This window comes from Nycticebus coucang, chromosome 18, assembly GCF_027406575.1.
Source record: "Nycticebus coucang isolate mNycCou1 chromosome 18, mNycCou1.pri, whole genome shotgun sequence".
Taxonomy (NCBI): domain Eukaryota; kingdom Metazoa; phylum Chordata; class Mammalia; order Primates; family Lorisidae; genus Nycticebus; species Nycticebus coucang.
This window is the reverse complement of record NC_069797.1, coordinates 17,363,376-17,384,643: the sequence shown is the minus strand read 5'-3', so window position 1 is coordinate 17,384,643 and position 21,268 is coordinate 17,363,376. Positions and strand designations below refer to the sequence as shown.

At 41.9% G+C, this 21,268-nt stretch overlaps 1 protein-coding gene across 1 annotated transcript in view; it reads left to right on the top strand.

Moving 5' to 3' along the window:
* Window positions 1-21,268, top strand: part of DNAH9 (dynein axonemal heavy chain 9) — a 377,510-nt gene that overhangs the window by 107,576 nt on the left and 248,666 nt on the right. Inside the window, exons 20-26 of the mRNA XM_053569797.1 lie at window positions 1,578-2,448; window positions 5,107-5,237; window positions 5,652-5,778; window positions 10,507-10,659; window positions 11,806-11,931; window positions 13,201-13,440; window positions 13,769-13,929. Coding sequence (XP_053425772.1) covers window positions 1,578-2,448; window positions 5,107-5,237; window positions 5,652-5,778; window positions 10,507-10,659; window positions 11,806-11,931; window positions 13,201-13,440; window positions 13,769-13,929 — 1,809 coding nt within the window. The remainder of the gene's footprint in view (window positions 1-1,577; window positions 2,449-5,106; window positions 5,238-5,651; window positions 5,779-10,506; window positions 10,660-11,805; window positions 11,932-13,200; window positions 13,441-13,768; window positions 13,930-21,268) is intronic.

Sequence of the window (21,268 nt, the reverse complement as noted above, 5' to 3'; positions counted from 1 at the left end):
TAGGCGTAAGTAGTAAGCAGCTCAGGTAAATGCTTTTAATTAGGACAACTTTCCATCTGTCAAGTCAAATACTTCTCAAGTCAATGGAGAGATGGTGCAGTTCAAGAAAAGGAATTTGTGTGTCATTTTCTTTCTTTTTCCCTCCCTTCCATACCCCTCTGGCTGACGTGCACACGCATGTGCGCATACAGATAGAAGTATACACACACACACACACACACACGCACACACTAGCTAGGAGGAATCGGCCAATTCTCCAGTTGTTCATTTCCTCTCAATCTCCCCTTGAAGAGGAGCCCTGTGGTGCCCTGATGTGATTTGAGAAGAACATACTATTGTCCTGTAGCCATGGCATCCCCAATATCTAGCCTTCCAAGCATACAGACAAGAAAACCTGAGCTCAGGGATGGTAGGGGATCCAGTGGACTAAGAGGGTAACAAGAGTCTCCGTGAACACTAGGGTTACAGGTGCGCATGACAGAACCGATGCCATCTGACCACGCAGGTTCCCCTGTTATGTAGGATGAATATTTTCAAGCCACATCTTTGCCTGGATCGCATGCCTTGAGGGGTGGCAGCATACCGCCTGTCAACACTACATGGCCCCGGTGCAGTCTCCACACGCATGTGTGCCACAGCCCTGGAGAGAAGAGGATTGAGGGAGCGTGAGCTGAACCACAGGGCTTGGAGGAGTCAAGTGCAGAGCCAGAGGCTGCCTTGGGGTGCAGGAGGGGGCAGTCCAGAGACGGGTGGGTGTTAGCAGAGGTGGGAGCTCAGTGGCCAAGGTGGAGGAAGGACTCACCAGGGTGAGGATGCAGACCTGAGGTGCACCGTGAGAAATAGTACTTTGGCTGTTCCAGGCCCTGGTGTGGGCCTTGCACCCAACCTGCAGGGCCACAGCAGTTCTGGGACATGGAGCACTGTTGCCTGAATCTGATGCAACACTGATGTGAGTGTTGCCATGGACACGGATGCCTCCCGGCACGTGGGAATCACGTGGGGAGTTTACCCATGTCTCATCCCCAGTGATTACGATTTAATTGATCTGGAAAGCAGTCTGGGCTTGGGGATTTGTCAAAGCTTTTAGAAAACCCTAATTTGCAGCCAAAGCTGAAGGCCACTGCCTCAGAGGGAGCAAAGCTAGAGAGAGTGAAGGGTGAACTTCTCTGAGGCTGGCTCTGCCACAGGAAGCCAGCTTGCCACTGGTTCCCTGGCAGGGGCTTTGGCTTTGAGCTTCTGCTGTAAAATAACAATGCCCCTTTGTGTGCAGTGGTCTTCCAGAAGCCAACCACTAAAGAAAGGGCAGAGTCTAAAGGGGGCTTAGAGAAGGGGTGTCCCGCTGCACACCTGGATGGGGAAGATGCAAGCACAGCGATCCTCTTGAACTGCCCTTCCTCGGTGCCTGCTGCACCCCAACCTATCCTGAGTGTCTTTTCTTCCCAGGGTTAACAGCTTCATTACAAACTACTGCTCTTTCCTGGAATACTAGGCCTTTAAAGATTCCAGCTGGTGAAACCTTTGTAGCTCTAGATGTGCCCCTGCTCGCTGTACTTACGAAAGGAACTCTTGTTTTTCAGGTTTGATAGCATCGACCCTCATCAAATGCTGGATGCCAGGCACCTTGAGATCCAGCAGATGGAATCCACCATGGCCTCCATTTCTGAGTCCGCTTGCTTATTTGAAGTCAATGTTCCTGACTACAAGCAGCTGAGGCAGTGCAGGAAGGAGGTCTGTCAGCTGAAGGAGCTCTGGGACACCATTGGAATGGTGACCTCCAGCATCCATGCCTGGGAGGCCACTGCATGGAAGGACATCAATGTGGAAGCCATGGAGTTAGAGTGCAAGCAGTTTGCCCGGCACATCCGGAGCCTGGACAAGGAGGTCATGGCCTGGGATGCATTCGTAGGCCTGGAAAGCACTGTGCGTGACACCCTCATCTCCCTGAGGGCTGTCGCCGAGCTGCAGAATCCAGCCATCCGGGAGCGGCACTGGGGGCAGCTGATGCAGGCCACGGGTGTGAACTTCACCATGGACGAGGACACCACCCTGACTCGCCTCCTGCAGCTCCAGCTGCACCGCTTTGAGGACGAGGTCCGGGGCATTGTGGACAAAGCTGTGAAAGAGCTGGGCATGGAGAAAACCTTACAGGAGCTGCAGGCCACCTGGGCTGGCATGGAATTCCAGTATGAGCCTCACCCACGGACCAGCATTCCCCTGCTGCGCTCTGACGAGGACCTCATAGAAGTTCTGGAGGAGAATCAGGTTCAACTTCAGAACCTGATGATGTCTAAGCACGTTGCCTTCTTCCTGGAGGAAGTGTCAGTCTGGCAGAAAAAGCTGTCCACCGCTGACGCTGTTATCGCCATCTGGTTTGAGGTGCAGCGCACATGGACACACCTGGAGAGCATATTCATTGGATCTGAAGATATTCGGGCTCAGCTCCCCCAGGTACCTGCTCAGGAAAACCTGCTCTGTGTATTCTTTGGCCCAGGTCAAGGCAACATCACCCAGGTCCCTCATTGTCTGAATTCTGTCCTTTCCTGCCTTCCTTCTTTGGCTTTCCTTAAGGGCACCTCCCACAAATGTTGAACCTATCTGCCCTCAAAAGCCAGGCAGAGCAAGAGAGGAGCTGAAATACGCACCCATCAGCTTGTCCTTACATGTGCGAAAACCTTCATTTTTAGAAAAGAAAATGTGCATGAGAAAATATTAGCCACACAAAAAATATCAGCCAATGTGGTTTCCACTGAGCTCCTCCTGTGTTGCTCCCTGGATCATAAAAATGTAGTATCCGCTGGAAGTGCCTTGCTCCAGGCAAATTCAAGTTCTCTCAAGAGCAAGCCACTCTGTAAGCCTCTGGCCTGGGTCAGTGCCCTGAATACCAGTTGTCAGCTAAATACCAAACAATGCTTTCTCTAAAATATGTGTTCTCATTATCTTCCCTGCATTTGAGCATCCCTTTGAATTCATCCTAATTAATGTGCCAGAAACTTACCCCTCTCTCAGTGGACTTTAATTCATTTACAAAAAAGAAAAAGAATTTCCAGACTTTCTTCTATAAATTAGTTTGAGTCCAAAATGTCATGTGTTGCTGAGGCCTCATTTAGAAATTAAAGCATATTCCACCAAAACATAGTTTTCCAGCTAATCCCACAATAGCATTGTAAGAATAATAATGTAGATTAAAGGTTGTATATTTGCAATGAAAAGCAACAGGAAACAATTCTGTCATAGTGGTTGTAATTAAGTCAACTTTTTATTTATAATAAACGCCAGTGATTGAAGAAGATCCGGTTTACTCTGAAGGGGCAGGGACCTAGGTGGAGACTTTTGTAGATATTGTGAAAGAGACGCTTGAGAATTTTTTATAAGAAACATCAAAGAATAAGTAGCATGAACTTCTAAAGTGTGCCACAGGTGTGCATACAAAATATGTAAATGCCTCTATTTTCTTTGCATTAACAATATGGAAGAAACAATCTCAAAACACAATAAAATCAGTCATAATCTTACATCCTAACTAGTAACTGTTTTCATTCATTAACTTTTTCTGATGTGTGTTCATATATATGCATATTTTTACATAATTACTCTTAGTGTAATTACCTTTTTCTATGCAGCCTGTTTTAGTTGAACATGTACGCTAAAAGTATTGGAAATCCAATACTTCTCTAACCTTGGTACTCTTTTGTTTTTAATTGAACCAAAACATGTCATTGGGGAATCATAAATTCCTTTATCCAGCCCTCTTGTTTTTCAGTCTTCCTGGGATCACAAGGGACGGGCGGCAAGGCTGAGCCTGAGTCCTCATTGAGAGCTGTGTGACCTCAGCCATGTTTCTTCATTTGTGAATGTGCCTTGTTTTCCTCAAGTGCAAACTGGAACTAATACTAGTATCTACTTCAGAGCATTCGTTAACACGGAGCATAAAGCACACATAGCACTGTGATTATTGGTGTCATGTAATAATAATATAGCACACTCTTACCAGGCGCCAGGTGCTGAGCTAAAGCTCTTTGCATACATTAGCCTACCATTTCAATGACAGTGTGAGGGTGTATGTGCTTGGAGGAAATGATGGCATCTAATTAATTTTGGCATCACAGTAGTATATTTGCTGAGGGAAAACATATAAACTTTTGCATGGGCTCAGAAAGAACATTGTATCCACTATCTGCTTGACTTAAGAATCACATATGGTATGTCAGGGTGGGAAGGGGCTGGTCCATGAGACCTTTTCAGGGGGTCCTCAAAATCAGAGCTACCTAAATAGTCATACCAATATGTTATTTGCCTATTTTCCTGGTCTCATCCTTCCATGAGCATACGGTGAGGTTCTCCAGAGGCAACAGGACCTCTACGGAGCATGTGATACCATAATAAATTGGATCTAGAAGTAGATATGAGAACACTACTGTGTTCTCTTACATCAACATTAAATCAGTGTTTTTCAATCTTTTTTATTTCATGGCTTGACCTTATAGTGTAACTTCCATGGCACACTTAAGTTATGTTGATAAAAAAAAAAAGTAAAAATAAGAATATGCTTAATTTTTGAGAATAATTTAATTAATGATATCTAAAAATTTTTGTGGCACACCCAAAATCTTCTGATAACATGCCAGTGTGTGATGGCACACCAGTTGAAAATCACTGTATTAAAGAGGCTTGAAGGAAAAGAAAGTGAAATGATGCTACTTTTTCATCTGTTATTTTTGTTTTTGGAAAATATAATTACTTTCAATAAAGACATGTTATTTATGCTAGCACAATAGTCTTGTTATTGTTCATCTTTAAATGAATTAACAAACATTCTTTAAAATTCAAAAAATACCTTTTAGTCTCTGATACAAAAAAATATTGATAGATTGATGTTACCTATATGAATGAAAGCTCATTGGACTCTTGATAACTTTTAAAAATGTAAGTGGCTTTAAGACAAAAACTTTTGGGAGCTGCCATTTCAAGCTAAAGGCTTTTCATTCTTGAGTCTAATCTGCGTTGGACAACCCAGGAACAGGTTTCTGCTTCTGACTGGCCACGTGAGGGGAGCTGCTAGGAACTGAGGACAATAGTCATTAATTTTTCTGCACATTTTTATTTTAGGATTCGGAAAGGTTTAAAGGCATTGACGTTAACTTTAAAGAGCTAGCATATGATGCTCAGAATACTCCAAATGTACTGGAAGCCACCAACAAATCAGGTCTTTATGAAAAACTGGAGGACATTCAAAGCAGGTGATGAGCAGCTTGTATTTCCTGTCCCTGCTTCTACCCCAGAGACCTTTCTTGTATTTAATGCCTGAATGAGTGAATGTGGACACCTGTGCATGTCCTCGTTGGGTCTGTGTGTGGGTACCACGAGTAGTATGTGTTTCATGTGCTGATTTCTGTATATATCTCATATAGGCCATATACCATAGAACCTCCATAATTGACCACCTCCCTCCACTAACCACCTACTTTTCATAGATTGGATGCGTACTATGTATACTCAGTGGAAGTTCCTTATGTTGAACATCTCTGTATGTTGACCAGTTTGTTACAGTCCCTCGCGTGGTCAACTTATAGAGGCTCTACTGTATTTGCATTTAGGTGATACATGTGTACCTATGGTTCTTAATTAGGAAATTCTGTGCTCTGTGCCCTCAGATTGTGCCTGTGTGAGAAGGCCCTGGCAGAGTACCTCGATACCAAGAGGCTTGCCTTCCCTCGGTTCTACTTTCTCTCCTCTTCAGACTTGCTGGACATCCTTTCCAATGGCACAGCTCCACAACAGGTGAGCTAGGGGTGGTCGCAGAAGGAGGGAGTCTCAGGCCCTGCTTTACACCTCCTCAGTCTGGCAGACCTGTATCCCCGCAGTATCATGGCTCACCTCAGCATTCATTCCCACCATTACTGCTGCTCAGGGGCCCCTCTGGCCCAGCAGAGGCTACCCCCTGACATAGAGCAGGAGAAGTTCTGAGGATGACTGGGGGGTTTGGGGGAAGAGAGCTGTGGGTAAAGCCTTGAGTGAGAATGCCTTTGATCTGGTTTTGAAGAACGATCTGGTAAATTGTGGTCAAAAGTGATAGCTAAAATTTCCATAGGTGGTTAGATTGGAGGTTATATTAACTGGATATCAAGGTGGTTTAGTAGGAAAAACAAATATGAGAAGTCCAAAATTGGGGGTTCTGGTCTCTGGTGCTAGGCACATATTAGCTGTAATGGTCTTTGGCATATCACTGCTCTACAATAAACTTTCCTCATCATTAAAAAAAACAGGAGAGAAGCCTACTGTGTAACAAGGTTTTTTGAGAATTAAAGTAACTGACTGAAGCACTACTGGTATTTGGAGTTATAGACATGGGTGCTCAATTTTGAGAGTATATCAGAATCACCTGGAAGGTTTATTAAAGTACAAATTCCTAGATCCCACTCCTGAAGATTCTGATTCAGTAGGTCTGGGAGGGCTGGAGAATTTGCATTTCCAACGATTTTGTAAGTGCTGGTCTGGAGACCACACTATGAGAACCATGGAGTCTGAGCCTCAGAATGCTTAGATGAATTTTTTCCTACCTCCAGGTGATTTTGTTATTCATTGGAAGTAGAGTTGGGTTTGTTTACTTCTCTTCTTTCAGTGTTAGGTTCTTTCCACCCTTGTTGATTTGATTCTTTTGAATATGTGTAATACTGCTACAATTCCAAAAGTCAAACTATGCAAAAAGATATGTGTACTCTGAAGGTGTTGCTCCTTCCCCTCTTCCTCCCATGTCATTGCTACTTCTGCTGTAGCCCCTGTTAGGGAAGCAACTTCATTATTATCTGGATTATCTGTCCTATGTCTATCTTTGCAAAAAATAAGCAGATACACATTCACACTTGTGCATGTACATTTTCTTTCCTCTTCTTTCTACACACAAGGTAGTGTGCTGTATATATACTTGTTTACACTTTGATGTAAACTCACAAAACTTATAGACCCTGGAAATCATTCTATATCAATTCAAAAATACCTCCTTCATTTTTTCTTATATTTCCATCATTCCTTATGGATTCATATACCATAGATAGTTTGGCCACAGGTTATTTATAATATTTTACAATTACAAATAACATTACAAATAACGTGGCATTGAGTAACATGGGACTTCATACTGTTGGAGGTCTATCTTCCAGGTTAACTTCTAGAAATGAGATTGCTGACTCAAAGGGTAAATGCATACAGTCTTGTTGAGGATTGCCAAGTTTCTCTCCACAGCGTGTGTGTCCTTTGGCATCCCCACCAGCAATAGATGAGGGCTTCTCCAGTAGAGACAAAAGATGGTACCTGTGCATGAAGTTTCTGTCTTTGGCATGCCCTTTCTAATTTATTGAAATTATGTTTTGGGGCCTTTGCCTATTTGCCCTGGTACTGGAGGCCCATTTGCTGTCTATGATGAATGCGTCCTTCATTGTAAGCTTTCTTATTCTGTAAACCTTTCTTCCTCTTCTCAATAAACCTTGTTTCATGCTTACCTTACAAAAAAAAAAAAAAGGAAAAGAAATTACGTTTTTCATTTGTTGACAAGAAGCAAGTAGTAAAGAAAGATTATCCCTAATACATACAGCTATATTTATTTTCCATAGATTGAAATGTTTCCACAGTAGACCAGGCATGGTGAGGTTGAAATATTTATTGCATTAGAATTCTATTTTGCAACTATAATTTCATTAATCTTATCTATAGACAAGGTCAGATCATGTACTCATTTTTAAATATTTACTTTGATGTATTTCTCATTTGGTTTGAGTAGTCTTCATGCAACACACACACCCTAACTGATGAAGCATGGGAGAATAATTCCTAATTCTTTCTAGATCTGTGACTCTCTGTCATTTCACATGTGAGTGACTGAGTGGTTAGGTTTAGAATTCCTGTGTCACAACAATTTCCCTTCAATCTTTATGGACATTGTTCTGTTGTTTGCTGTTATAGAGTAGTAACATCTTTCTAGATAGCCCAATTTCTTTCTATCTGGATCCCCAAAGAGATCAAGAATTAAAATAAAAATTTTAAATGTGTATATGTTTAGATAATTGCTTTCCTTTGTTAATATGTCCCTGACACATGATGAGGATTTTTCCTATCCAAAAATCTGAGCTTTTATTAGCTTTGAAGAAAAATTTTTCTTCAAGTATTTTTGTAAATAATATTTCTATTCCATTTATCTAGACTTTTTTGTCCCTCAGGCCATCATATTAATATAAACTAAAGTTCCATTTTCTTTGTGCTTTGTACATACATTGCCTTCTCTTTAATCATATTTTTATCTCTGAGTCCTCTTCCTCAGCTTTTTTTAAATAGTTTCTCAATATTTAACTTTTTGTGTGTCAGCTTAGCCCTTTAGTTTTGCTAATGCTGTTACAAATGTACTGTGCCACTATTAGTTTCCTTACTTTATTTCTCTACTTCTGCCAACTCATCTTTCACCTTGTATTTTGTAGAGTTCGTGTTTTTTTCAGTTAATTGAAAATAAAACAAGGCAATGCTTTTCAAAATTGTTTGTTTCCCCATTAAAGCTTTTAAAAACATATATTCTTATTCTCATACTCTTAGATTCTTATACTCTTATTCTATCTCTTGAGTCCTGTTTTCTTTTTTTTTTAAACCACCTTCTTTTCTTTCTTCTCTTCTGCTAATCTTTCTGAATTCACATTTTCTTTTTTTTTTTTTTTTTTTTATTGTTGGGGATTCATTGAGGGTACAATAAGCCAGGTTACACTGATTGCAATTGTTAGGTAAAGTCCCTCTTGCAATCATGTCTTGCCCCCATGAAGTGTGACACACACCAAGGCCCAACCCCCCTCCCTCTGTCCCTCTTTCTGCTTTTCCTCCCCCCCATAACCTTAATTGTCATTAATTGTCCTCATATCAAAATTGAGTACATAGGATTCATGCTTCTCCATTTTTGTGATGCTTTACTAAGAATAATGTCTTCCACTTCCATCCAGGTTAATACGAAGGATGTAAAGTCTCCATTTTTTTTAATAGCTGAATAGTATTCCATGGTATACATATACCACAGCTTGTTAATCCATTCCTGGATTGGTGGGCATTTAGGCTGTTTCCACATTTCGGCGATTGTAAATTGAGCTGCAATAAACAGTCTAGTACAAGTGTCCTTATGATAAAAGGATTTTTTTCCTTCTGGGTAGATGCCCAGTAATGGGATTGCAGGATCAAATGGGAGGTCTAGCTTGAGTGCTTTGAGGTTTCTCCATACTTCCTTCCAGAAAGGTTGTACTAGTTTGCAGTCCCACCAGCAGTGTAAAAGTGTTCCCTTCTCTCCACATCCACGCCAGCATCTGCAGTTTTGAGATTTTGTGATGTGGGCCGTTCTCACTGGGGTTAGATGATATCTCAGGGTTGTTTTGATTTGCATTTCTCTAATATAAAGAGATGATGAACATTTTTTTCATGTGTTTGTTAGCCATTCGTCTGTCATCTTTAGAGAAGGTTCTATTCATGTCTCTTGCCCATTGATATATGGGATTGTTGGCTTTTTTCATGTGGATTACTGTTTTCTCTTTCTTTTAAGTTTCAGAAACTTAATAGTTTCTGTATTGGTTTTTTTTTTTTTTAATTTGCTATTTGTTCTTGGATAAAGAAGTGTCCATACTATCAAGCTATTTGTCCCAAGCCAGTGTGGGTGGTGTCTCCTTAAATTCCCTCATAGTCTCCCTAAATGTTCTTAGATTATTTTTCCTCTCATCCCAAGCTAGATGTTCTAAATTTAGCACTATAACTCAGGGCACCTGCAGCCTAAGGGTTCTTTGCATTTAGTCAAAAACTTCTACCAGAGAACAGCTTCCTATATATTGGTTTTTGTTGTTTTTTGTTTTTTGTTTTTTGTTTTCATTCTGCCATTTCTTCTCCTCAGGATCATAGTATGGCTCTGTCTAGTTTCCCTCCTGGTGCCACCTGAACAGGAGCATATCAGTGCTGCCAGGGCTTCTGCCTGATATGGACATGCCCTTGCTCTGAACCCACCTGGTGTTTACTGTACTAAAAAGTTTCTAATAAGGGATGATTTATTCTACAGGGCACCATTTCCACCACTGTTGACCCTCAAAATTTGGGTGCGTTAGCATTTTTCTGTCAGACTGTCCTTTGCCTGTCTTCTGACCCAGGGTCATGTTTTCTTCAGAAGGAGTTTTATAATGTAACCTCCATGTTTTTCTCCAATCTGGTCCTCTTTATAGCAAAACCACGCAGAAACTAGTCAAACCACCATGGCTTAGCTAGTTTGTCACTACTGTCTGACTCTCACTGGTTACATATGATATTGCTGTGGCCACTTCTGTGTGAGTCAGTTCATTCCTATCCTCACATCGCCATTGTGTTTTCCACAAACTTCCCTCTAAATGCTTGGCATCTGCCACCCTGCCTTTCACACTGGTTTTTACTTAGTAGGTCCCTGAACAATTCTAATAAGCAACTTCTTGGATGTGTTCTCCAGTCCTTTGGTGCGGTTTCCCTTCACAGGTGCAACGTCATCTTTCCAAACTCTTTGACAACATGGCCAAGATGAAATTCCAGCTGGATGCTGAGGAGAAGCCAACAAAGATGAGTCTCGGCATGTACAGCAAAGAAGGGGAGTACGTGGCCTACAGCAAGCCCTGTGACTGCAGTGGGCAGGTGACATTTCCCCTCCTTTCGCCTCCCTCAAGCGCTTGCACTCAATGTGATCAGCATCACCTTTTAAGAGGGCTTTCCTGGCCTTGGTCCAGAGCTGCTACCCCTTCCCTGGGATAGTCTCAGCTTCCCTTAACTTGAACTGACGCTGGAGCAGGCTCTGGTGCCCTGCTTTCCTCTCCCTGGGAAGGACACCTGTCAACATTCATATCTTTTCATAGCCAAAGACTTGTGCAGAGAGGAATAAAATGCCCATAAACAACTACAATGAGAAAAGGATTTTAAAATGAATAGTGGCACCAGGGGACATTAACATGGCAGCCCCTGGAGCACCCCACAGAGGCATCTGGAGCCCCGACACCTTCCCCTGGAGAAAATGTCCTTCGAAATCAATCACTCTGCTGAGCTGTCCCCTCTCTACACAAACACACCTCAGAGTCACTTCCTCTCACAGCCCTTTCCCCTAGAGAACCAGCTACTGCCCCGGGGGCTGCTACCTCCAGATAGCCATGTCCAATTCAAGAGACAGGATGCACAGGACTGTGTTCTCCCTAAACCTTCTTCCTGTCCTTCAGCACCGCCACTAAAGTATAAGCCCTTCCTGGCTCATTATCCTAAATGATCCAGCAAGGCACCAACCTTGAGGATTCTGATCTGGTAGAGAGTAACACCTGAAGAAAAAGATCTTTTATAGGATTCCACCTTTACCCACATGTATCTTGGGAAGTACTTCCAGTACCAGAAAATAATCAGAAGTTCGCAGTCATATTATGAAGGCGGACCTGAGGGTTAATTCAGAATGTGTTCTTTTTGCAGTCTCAGAAAGCATTAAATTGGGAAATTCAATACTGGCTTACATCTCCATTCTCAATGTGGGCAAGGTCATGAGAATCTTCTGACTCATTCACTCTTAGCTCAGGACAGATTCACACTGCTGGGGGGATAATCCACATCCCCTGCCCTGTGTGCACCAGGTGGGTATGTCAGCCTGTGGTTAATTGCACCTGTGTCACTCACCACCACCCTGCATTGCACAAAGTGTCTACAATGCCTCTGGTAGCCATGTGGTATTGTCTACCATGCAGCGACTCCACTGCATTAATCTTAGCTTCTCAGGTGCCAATATCTAACCCAGTTTTGCTTTTCCAGGTGGAAACATGGCTGAACCACGTTCTCGCTCATATGAGGGCCACTGTGAGGCATGAGATGACTGAAGGCGTAGCTGCCTATGAAGAAAAGCTGAGGGAGCAGTGGCTCTTTGACTACCCAGCTCAGGTATCCTCCTGGTGGAACCCTAGGCCACATCCACCCAGGCTCTATCCCTTAGCCTTCAGATGCTGCTGAACCCCAGACCTGCTGTGTGTGCCACCCTAAGGAGGGGCTCGAGTCCCAGATGTCTGCATGGGGTCAGCAGGAACGGTGATAGGGAAGAGGCCACATTTCAAGGAGTTGAGAAGTGAGAAAAAGGGAGGAAGTGAATGTGGATAGCAGGGAGGGATTTGGAAAGAAAAGGGAGTCAGCACCACCAAGAAGAGGTGTTTATTGATGATAGAGTTGTTGTATTCCATCCAGCCATCCAAATAAGGCCACCATTGCAAGAGGAACTTCTCTAACAAAATCTAATAGGATATAAACTCAAAGGTAAAAATGGATAAACTAAGGGGTGGTACTATTTACTGCAATGAGATTCTCTATTTCACAAATGAAATAATTTTCATCAGAATTCCTTATTTACCATATCAGAATTTCAAGACAAGGAAAAGAATTGCTTCCTGCTTTAACAATAGGTATCATCTGTAGAAGTGTCTCCTAAACTGAATGATATTACAGATATGTTTATAAATTCTTCACTAGAGCCTGTGGTGAAGGGCTCAAATCAAAATCAAAATAATTTATATTGCATATAAAGTTCCCCCGGAAAATGTATTTAAATTGATTTTTCCATTTATTTACTTTTAATCCCTAAAAAACACAAATCATACTGACCACATGGAATTTTGGTGTCATTCACTTTGGCCTTGAAACAGAGGCATTAGGGGTTATAGGTTTGGGAGGAAAATGTATCAAAAATGTTGTGGACAAGTAAATGCATGCCACAGAACAGCAGGGGCTTGATAAATGAGAATGTGGGACCACCAGGGTTTCCAGAAGAACAAAGCAAAGACTGGATGTCATGGAGAATCTCGGTCAATATATTGTTATCTTCCCAAATATGGGGAAAAGATGCTGCCTGTGCAAAGTAAGACTTCATCATTAGTGTTGCAATTTCCAGAAGCCACTGACATTGACCAGAATCAGTCTTTGGTTGTTCTCAACCAAATGCTACATTTGTCTAGAGCAGAAAGTATTTTTCCCACTTATGTTATAACTACTCTGCATCTCAAAGGATAAGCATATGGTTCCCTTAGTCCATGCTGGTGGCAAAGGGAGAGAAGGGGCTTAAGTTATCCACACAATTACATTCTGAGCCCTTACTGTATGATGAGCAGGCTGGTTGGAAGCAGGCATGGTAACAGCTTTACTAAATGACTCTTGGTGCCACAGGTGGCCCTGACCTGCACTCAGATCTGGTGGACGACAGAAGTGGGCATTGCGTTTGCCAGGCTGGAGGAAGGCTACGAGAATGCCTTGAAGGACTATTACAAGAAGCAAGTGGCCCAGCTCAAAACCCTCATCACTATGTTGATTGGCCAGCTCTCCAAGGGGGACCGGCAGAAGATCATGACCATATGCACCATTGATGTGCATGCCCGGGATGTGGTGGCCAAGATGATTACTCAGAAGGTGGGTCCCACACACCAGGGGGGTTCCTCTTTGTGTACAGCTACACCACAGGAGTAGCTTACATATGGCCAAAAATGTAAGGGCCTCCGAGTCTTCCCTGCAACAGGGAGGATCATGATGACTGCTCCTACCTTTTAAAAACTCACCAAAATGGCATAATCAGAGAGCCTGTGCTTTCTATGCTGTCAAGGTCACAGCATACTGTTCTCTCTTGCAGCAGAGAATGCCCAGGTCACCCAGACTCCCGTGCAACCTGTGGGCAAGAGCCCACCTAATGATAGCTGTTAAACATATGATTCACCCGCCTTCTCTGCCACCCTCTTTTTAGGTGGAAAATGCCCAGGCTTTCCTTTGGCTATCCCAGCTGCGCCATCGTTGGGACGACGAGGTCAAGCACTGCTTTGCCAACATCTGTGATGCCCAGTTTCTATATTCTTATGAGTACCTGGGAAATACACCTCGCCTGGTGATCACACCTTTGACTGACAGGTGAGCGCAGGTGTCAGCTATTGACAGCCCTACTGCTGTTCAGGCCACCCAGTGGCTATCCAAAGTCAAGGTCACTGTCACTTGCTATTTATTTACAGAGCTGCAAGGGAAGGACTTGACTCAACCAGCAGATTTATAAAGAAACCAAAAGGATTTAGGGCAGAGCCTTTCTTTGGAAAAAAACCCAGAGAGAAAATCGATGAGTTATGACTTTTTGAGGAAATACTTGGCAGCCACACACACCTAACACCAGCTCTAGTACATACCAGCTGTTTGACCATGAAAAAAACTGACCTAATTTTTGGTTTCCCCATCTGTGAAATGATGATTTCTATAAAGATAAAATAGGGTAATGCTTATAAAGATTTAAGGAGATAATATGTGCTCAGTATTGTTCCCTATTATTTTCTTATCAATCAATTGACCAATCACCTGGCACCTTTATTCAGTACCTCTTATTCTGAGAATACAAAGATACAGGCAAAGTAGTCCCAACCGTTAAGATGCTTACAAATTTTTCAGGGAGACATATTCCCTGTCATTCATAGGAATTCACACATGAATGAATTCACACCAGACACTGAACTGGTCACTGAGAATATTAAGATGACTAAAAAGTTTCTTGCCCTTGAACTCCACTTCCAGTGAGCAAAATGAGAAATACGTAGATGAAAAATTAAACAGCACAAGGGGAAAAAGCACAAGGTCATAGGATAAAATAAAGTTCAAAGCCATATGCTGCAAATTCCCTAGCAAGTAAGTCAGCAGTAAGCCCTCTTAGCACAGAGGGTCCTGCTCACAGTGGGACAAAGAAAACTGGACAAGCTTCAGAGAAGAGATGGTATCTGGCCTGGACCTTGAAGGGTGTATTGGATTCCAATAGGATTTCAGTAGGCTGTAAGATTGTCATCCTGCTATCCATAAAATCATAAAGAAAACTGTTCACATGTTGCTTTTCTCATTAAGAGGATATATAGCATTCATTAATTGTTAAAATGACCTCAGATTCCCAAAAGTTAAAGAACTACACATAAACATTCCTGGAAAATGGTATATTATGAACAAAGTCATGCAAATGGGGAAACTGACGATATGTTTCTGGAAGAGAGAGTGTAGACTCTTGCCTTTGGAGGAGGTAGCCAGCCATAAAGCAGTCAGACTACAGTCTGAGAAATATATTCTTTATCCACAAGTAGTGATAAACTATTAAAAATGATGAAATCTGTACATTATGGAGATTTATCTTGTGGCAGAACACAGGCAATGGAGGGAAAGGGCAGGGAAAGTAGGTCATGGTCCATGTGAGTAAGAAATGATATTTTAATTCTGCTGAGATTTCTGTAAATTCTGCTAAGAGTTCTTGCCCTTTCTTTATAATTCCATTGACTCCTCAATCTCCTCTTCTCCTGAAAGAGTTGTATATCTGAATGACTGGCTCCCTGAAAGAAATGACTTGCAGGTAATGAAGAGATTGTCATAAATTGTGAAGGTTAAAATAGCCAGATAGAATCTGTGCCATCTTTTACTTAATTTTCTCTGTGCATATTTTCAGTGATGTTGCCTATATTTTAATCAAAGCCTCAGATGTATTTCCAAATATCTGCTAAATATTTACAAATTGGTTCAATGGCAATCACTGTGCTTATGGAAAGAGTATGATGTAGAAAGTCCCGAGTACTTGGAAATCCCAACATCATGGCCAAGATGGTTCCTCTCCCCTCATGTTTTCCATTTCTTGAACATATTTTTCTGCCCATTCTGAAAAGTTCTTCCACCAGAGTCCTATTGCTCCCCTTATACTCTCAGATATCTCTCTCTCTCTCTCTCTCTCTCTCTCTCTCTCTTTCTCTCTCTCTCTCTCGTAGGAGGGCCCTGGAGAAGTCACATCATTGTCCCCAGGAGCTCCTGCTAAGCTTACACTAAAATCTGAACTTCTCATAGGACCTGATCATTCCAGTCACCTTCTCTTATGCCTCAGTCCCTAACTTTCACTTGCACAGCCTCCTTTCTGTTCCTTGATCACTTGAAGCTCATGTCTTTATGTAGCCTTCACACTTTTTGTTCCTTCTGCCTTCTCTACTGGTACCTTCCTATCCTCTGTTCCATGAGGTCTTTCCTGACCTCTCTTTCTATAAAGGCATCCTGTCCCCACCAACACCCCCCCCACACACACACACACGGTAACCCTGAAAGCTCTCCAGTTTTTCTTCTTCCCAACACCTCCCCCATTCTGAAATGACCTTGGTCACTTGCCTGTTGTCTGTGTTCCCCTTTGGAGTATAAGCTCCCTGCAGTCAGAAACCTTTGTCTGTCTTATTTGCTGCTATGTCACCAGCACCTGGTAGATGTTGAATTAGCGTTTGTTGAATGAATGAATGATGTTTGAAAGTCAAAGGCTTAGATCATCAGCATAGACAGAATCAGGAAGGGGGAGTTGACTTAGGGGAAGGATCTATGCTGGAATCTGTCTGCATCTTGGCTCCAAAGAGGAAGGAGATGCTGCTCTGTCTTTTGCGCTTAGATGGAAACCCACCACCTCCCTGCCTCAGCTTAAGACAAATGCAAATAACACCTGTTTGGGGGAGATTTGGCTCTCTTTGCAACTGGGCTGATAAAGATGCCAGCAACTCTGGGGAGTTTGGAGTTTTAAGGGCTTTACTTGGGCCCCATTAGTTGGAGGAGTTTGTCCTGTGTTGGTTAAAGGAAAGATTTCCTCACCTTTTCATTTGGAGTGGACCATGTCAAGTGTCCATCCTTACAAAGATTCTCAAAAAGACTACCATCATTAGCACGGGGGAAATCTGGTCGAGTATTCCGTTCTGCATTGAGTTTTTCTGTCTGCCTTGGAATATGAGCCAATAGTTTGGAATTTTGTACCACTTGGAACAGAATAAGGGAGCCATTATTTGAACAATGTGATTAATATCTGCCTCCCACTCTAGACTATATATTCCATGATAACATTGACTTTCATTTGCTCTCTACTCCCAGGATTTAGAACCGTGTCCGGCACATAATTGGCATTCAAGAAATAGTCCTTGAGTGAATGCAGTGAAATGATTTCTGAGCCTCTAGCTATGTGCCTAGCTTCCCTAGGCCATTCAGAATATTTCCTTTCTTTCCACTGACATATCAGACATTGCCATTCTGCTTGATAAAAAGTACAAGACTTTTCTTTACCCTGGGACTTAGCACTTACCTGGGAGTTTTGGAAGATAATTACCTCTTTTAGATTTAGAGTTCTTGAGTCCATGAATGTTGAATGCCCTATAGAGGAAAAGGGTAAAGTTTTGACAATGAATTATTTTTAAAATAAGGATTTATCGCCTCTTCTGTGAAATGATGCAAATAAGAACTTGAAAGGAAGATTTGCTGCAAATAATGGTGAATACTATGTAGACCTTAACCTTGTTTGCACATTAGATGCTTTTCTGACCAAGTCGGATGTAGTTGAATATTACTTGGCAAATTCCATTTTCTTATTGACTTCCATTATTATCTCAAGAAATGTTTTGCTCAGAAAAAAAAAAATTGTCCTCCACACAGAAAATCACATTTTAAAAACCATTCAGCCTTTACTGGTATGTAGCCTAAGTACATTTAATTCTCCCCTGCCAGAAGAAGTAATCAAATGGGCAATTGATCCATACAACCTTTGCACATTCATTAAAAGCACACCTGTATTACAGTACATCTGGCCGATTATGCTTATTTCTCTGGAATTTCCCACTGCCTAGATGGGACTTGAATATATAAGCAGGTGCGATGGTTCAGCTCTGTCACAGGACTTGGGCCCAACACTAAATAGAAATGCTTTTTCAGGCTGAACAAAGGCAATTCTCATAAGTTGTTTCTTGCCCTTTAGATGATCCCTGCTTTCCTCCCCTCCCCTTCTCTTTCCCTCACATGCAGACACCCCTTTCTGCCCAGCACTCCGTTAAGCACTGTCTTAATCAACCGCTTATCAACTCTGCGTGCCCCTTAATTTCTCAAGAATTCCCACAAGTGGGTGAGATAGAATTGATGCAGGCGTCTTTGAAGGTGATTTGCTGGACAAGAACACAAATAGCAAATGTCATACAACTTTCTTCTGAAGCTTTTCTATCATTTTTTAGTGAAGAACATCTGAAAAACTTAGTCATCTGTAAAAAAGAAAATAAGAGTCACCCAGAGATGGCCATTGTTAAGATTTAGTCTGTTTCCTTCTGCACGCAGATTTTGAAAAGTAAAATTGAGATCACGATGCTGTGCATAAAATGTCGTAGACGGCTGATTTTATCTAACATTATATTGTGTCTGTTCTCTACTGGTTTTGTTTTTTTAAACATGCAAACTGACAGAAGTAGTCTCTAAATATTATCCTAACACACTTTCATAGTTGAATTACAAATATCCCATAATTCATGTAACATAACCACATTACTGGTATTTAGATTATATCTAAGCTTTATTACTTTTAAAAATTAAGCTGTATAAACTCACATGTTCATTTTGACCAAGTGTCTTTTTATTTCCTTAGGGTAGATTCCAAGAAGCAGAATAATTAGAGGAAATATACTTTGAAATGTTCTTGAAAAAAAAGTTGTTCCTCCCCTCACTAGCAGTGTTCATCACACAACACTCTGACCAGCATTCAGCATTACCATTTTTTATCAGTCAAAATTGCATCTCATCTGGATTTGGGTTCCTTAATTACTCACCAGTTGAGCATTTTTATGTGTTTATTGGCTCCGGGTTCCTCTATTGCTGTGAATTATTCATTACTGTCATCGCCTGCTTTTCTCTCGGGTATTCTCTTATTACCTTTATTCTCAGAAAGTCCCTGCTCATTTCAAGATCAGTTGTTTCTCTTAAATTTGATTCTACCAAGTCATCTCATCATTTTTAATAATTAACGTTATTTAGAATTTTAGTCAATCTTCTATTAACCAATTACTACTTAATTCAAGTTAATCTGAGTCCTGGGCATGCCATTGAAGTTCGGCATTGTCACGGCCATCTTCACTTCTTGGTTATGGTCACTGAACTGTGTGGTGGGCAGAAGTCTGTAAGTGACCCCCACCCCCACCATGACTCTCACTCCTGTGTAATCCCCTCCCACTTTGAATGTGGGTAAAAACTGTGACTATGATGAAATTATTCCCTGGGCTGTGTTTTGTTATAGGACAAAAGGGAAATTATTCAGGTGGATATATGGGATCATATGAGCTTTTCAAAGCAGAGCTATCTCCCAGCTGAGGGCAGAAGGGGAAGCCAGGGAGATTTGAAGCATGAGAAGAATCTGGCGTGATATGGCTGATTTTGAAGGTAGTGGAGGGCATGTTCGAGGAAGCAGAATGGCCTTTGGGGGCTGAGAGATCCCCTGGCCAACAGTGGCTAACAGGGGACCTCAGAATTCACATTCTTCCAAGAACCTGAGTCAACCTGAAAGCAGATTCTTCCCCAGAGTCTCCAGATGAAAGTCTAACCCAGCTGGTGAACTTTGATTTTAGCCTCGTGAGACCCCAAACAGAGAACCCACCATGACTTCTGGCCTACATAGCTGTGAGTTATTAAATGGGTGTTATTTCCAACCACTAAGTGTGCAGTAATTTGTTATACAGCAATAGAAAATTAATACAAACCAACTGTGATTTCACCAACTCTAAGATTATCCAGGCCACTTCTCTGTGATAGCCACAGGCTATTCATAGCTAAAATCAAGATACAGCATCTTTGACATTTTCTTTATCTGCCAGTTGAATAACTGTCAAAGAAAAGCTAGATTTCATATTTTTATTACCTCAAAAATAATACGTTGAAAGTGGATCGACTTTCTACTTTCCAAGGCACTTTCAAATTGTCTCACTCTGTCCTTATAAGATCTTGATGGCAAGAATAAGAACAAAATCCCCCAGATTAAAGTCATTTGCCCAAATAAAACAAGGCTAATTTTAGCTCAGGGTTAGGAAGGCCTTTCAAACAGTAAGAACCAGTACACTGTGGAAGGGACCACCTTCTTGAATAGGAAACTGTGCGTTGCTGGAAGAAAAGGCTACATGATCATACGTGAAGGATTTAAAGGGGGAGAGCCGGGTATGGCTACAGAGTCAAACTGCCTCCTGTTTGAGGTCTCTTCCAACATGAAAGGCTCTGTGTTCCCACTGGAATCAAATTAAACCGACCCTTGTTCATGTCAGGGTTCACCGGTTACTCAGATCGCTTCTCAAAGGATTCCTCGCCACTTTCACAATTGCTATTGTTTTTGCAGCAGCAAAATTGTGTAAATTCTTTTGAACAAAGAAAATATGATGTGATAGATCTCCATGAAACATTTTTCTTTTAAGGCATAAAGAAATTTCAATAACTTGGCTGAGTCCCACAAACACCTCATAGTGGAGGCAAGGTCTGAACTCATTTGTCCAGAGTGGTGGCTGTAAACTGTCACAGCATCATCTACTGGCCCACACTAGCAAGTAGGAGCAGATGGAAGGACCTGGCTAGGGTATTTAAAGAGACAAGTATTCTAGCAAGACCATAGAGCAGGAACATATCCGGAAAGACTAGGGTACGCTCAGTAGCCCAAGCATCCTGGCAACCTCTCCCGTGGCAAAGGGAAATACTACTCTGTTCTTCAGCTTCTAAATTTTTTTTTTTTTTTTTTTATTGTTGGGGATTCATTCAGGGTACAATAAGCCAGGTTATTCTGATTGCAATTGTTAGGGAAAGTCCCTCTTGCAATCATGTCTTGCCCCCATAAAGTGTGACACACACCAAGTCCCCACCCTCCTCCCTCCTTCCCTCTTTCTGTTTCCCCCCCCATAACCATAATTGTCATTAATTGTCCTCATATCAAAATTGAGTACATAGGATTCATGCTTCTCCATTCTTGTGATGCTTTACTAAGAATAATGTCTTCCACGTCCATCCAGGTTAATACAAAGGATGTAAAGTCTCCATTTTTTTTAATGGCTGAATAGTATTCCCTGGTATACATATACAACAGCTTGTTAATCCATTCCTGGGTTGGTGGGCATTTAGGCTGTTTCCACATTTTGGCGATTGTAAATTGAGCTGCAATAAACAGTCTAGTACAAGTGTCCTTATGATAAAAGGATTTCTTTCCTTCTGGGTAGATGCCCAGTAATGGGATTGCAGGATCAAATGGGAAGTCTAGCTTGAGTGCTTTGAGGTTTCTCCATACTTCCTTCCAAAAAGGTTGTACTAGTTTGCAGTCCCACCAGCAGTGTAAAAGTGTTCCCATCTCTCCACATCCACGCCAGCATCTGCAGTTTTGAGATATTGTGATGTGGGCCATTCTCACTGGGGTTAGATGATATCTCAGGGTTGTTTTGATTTG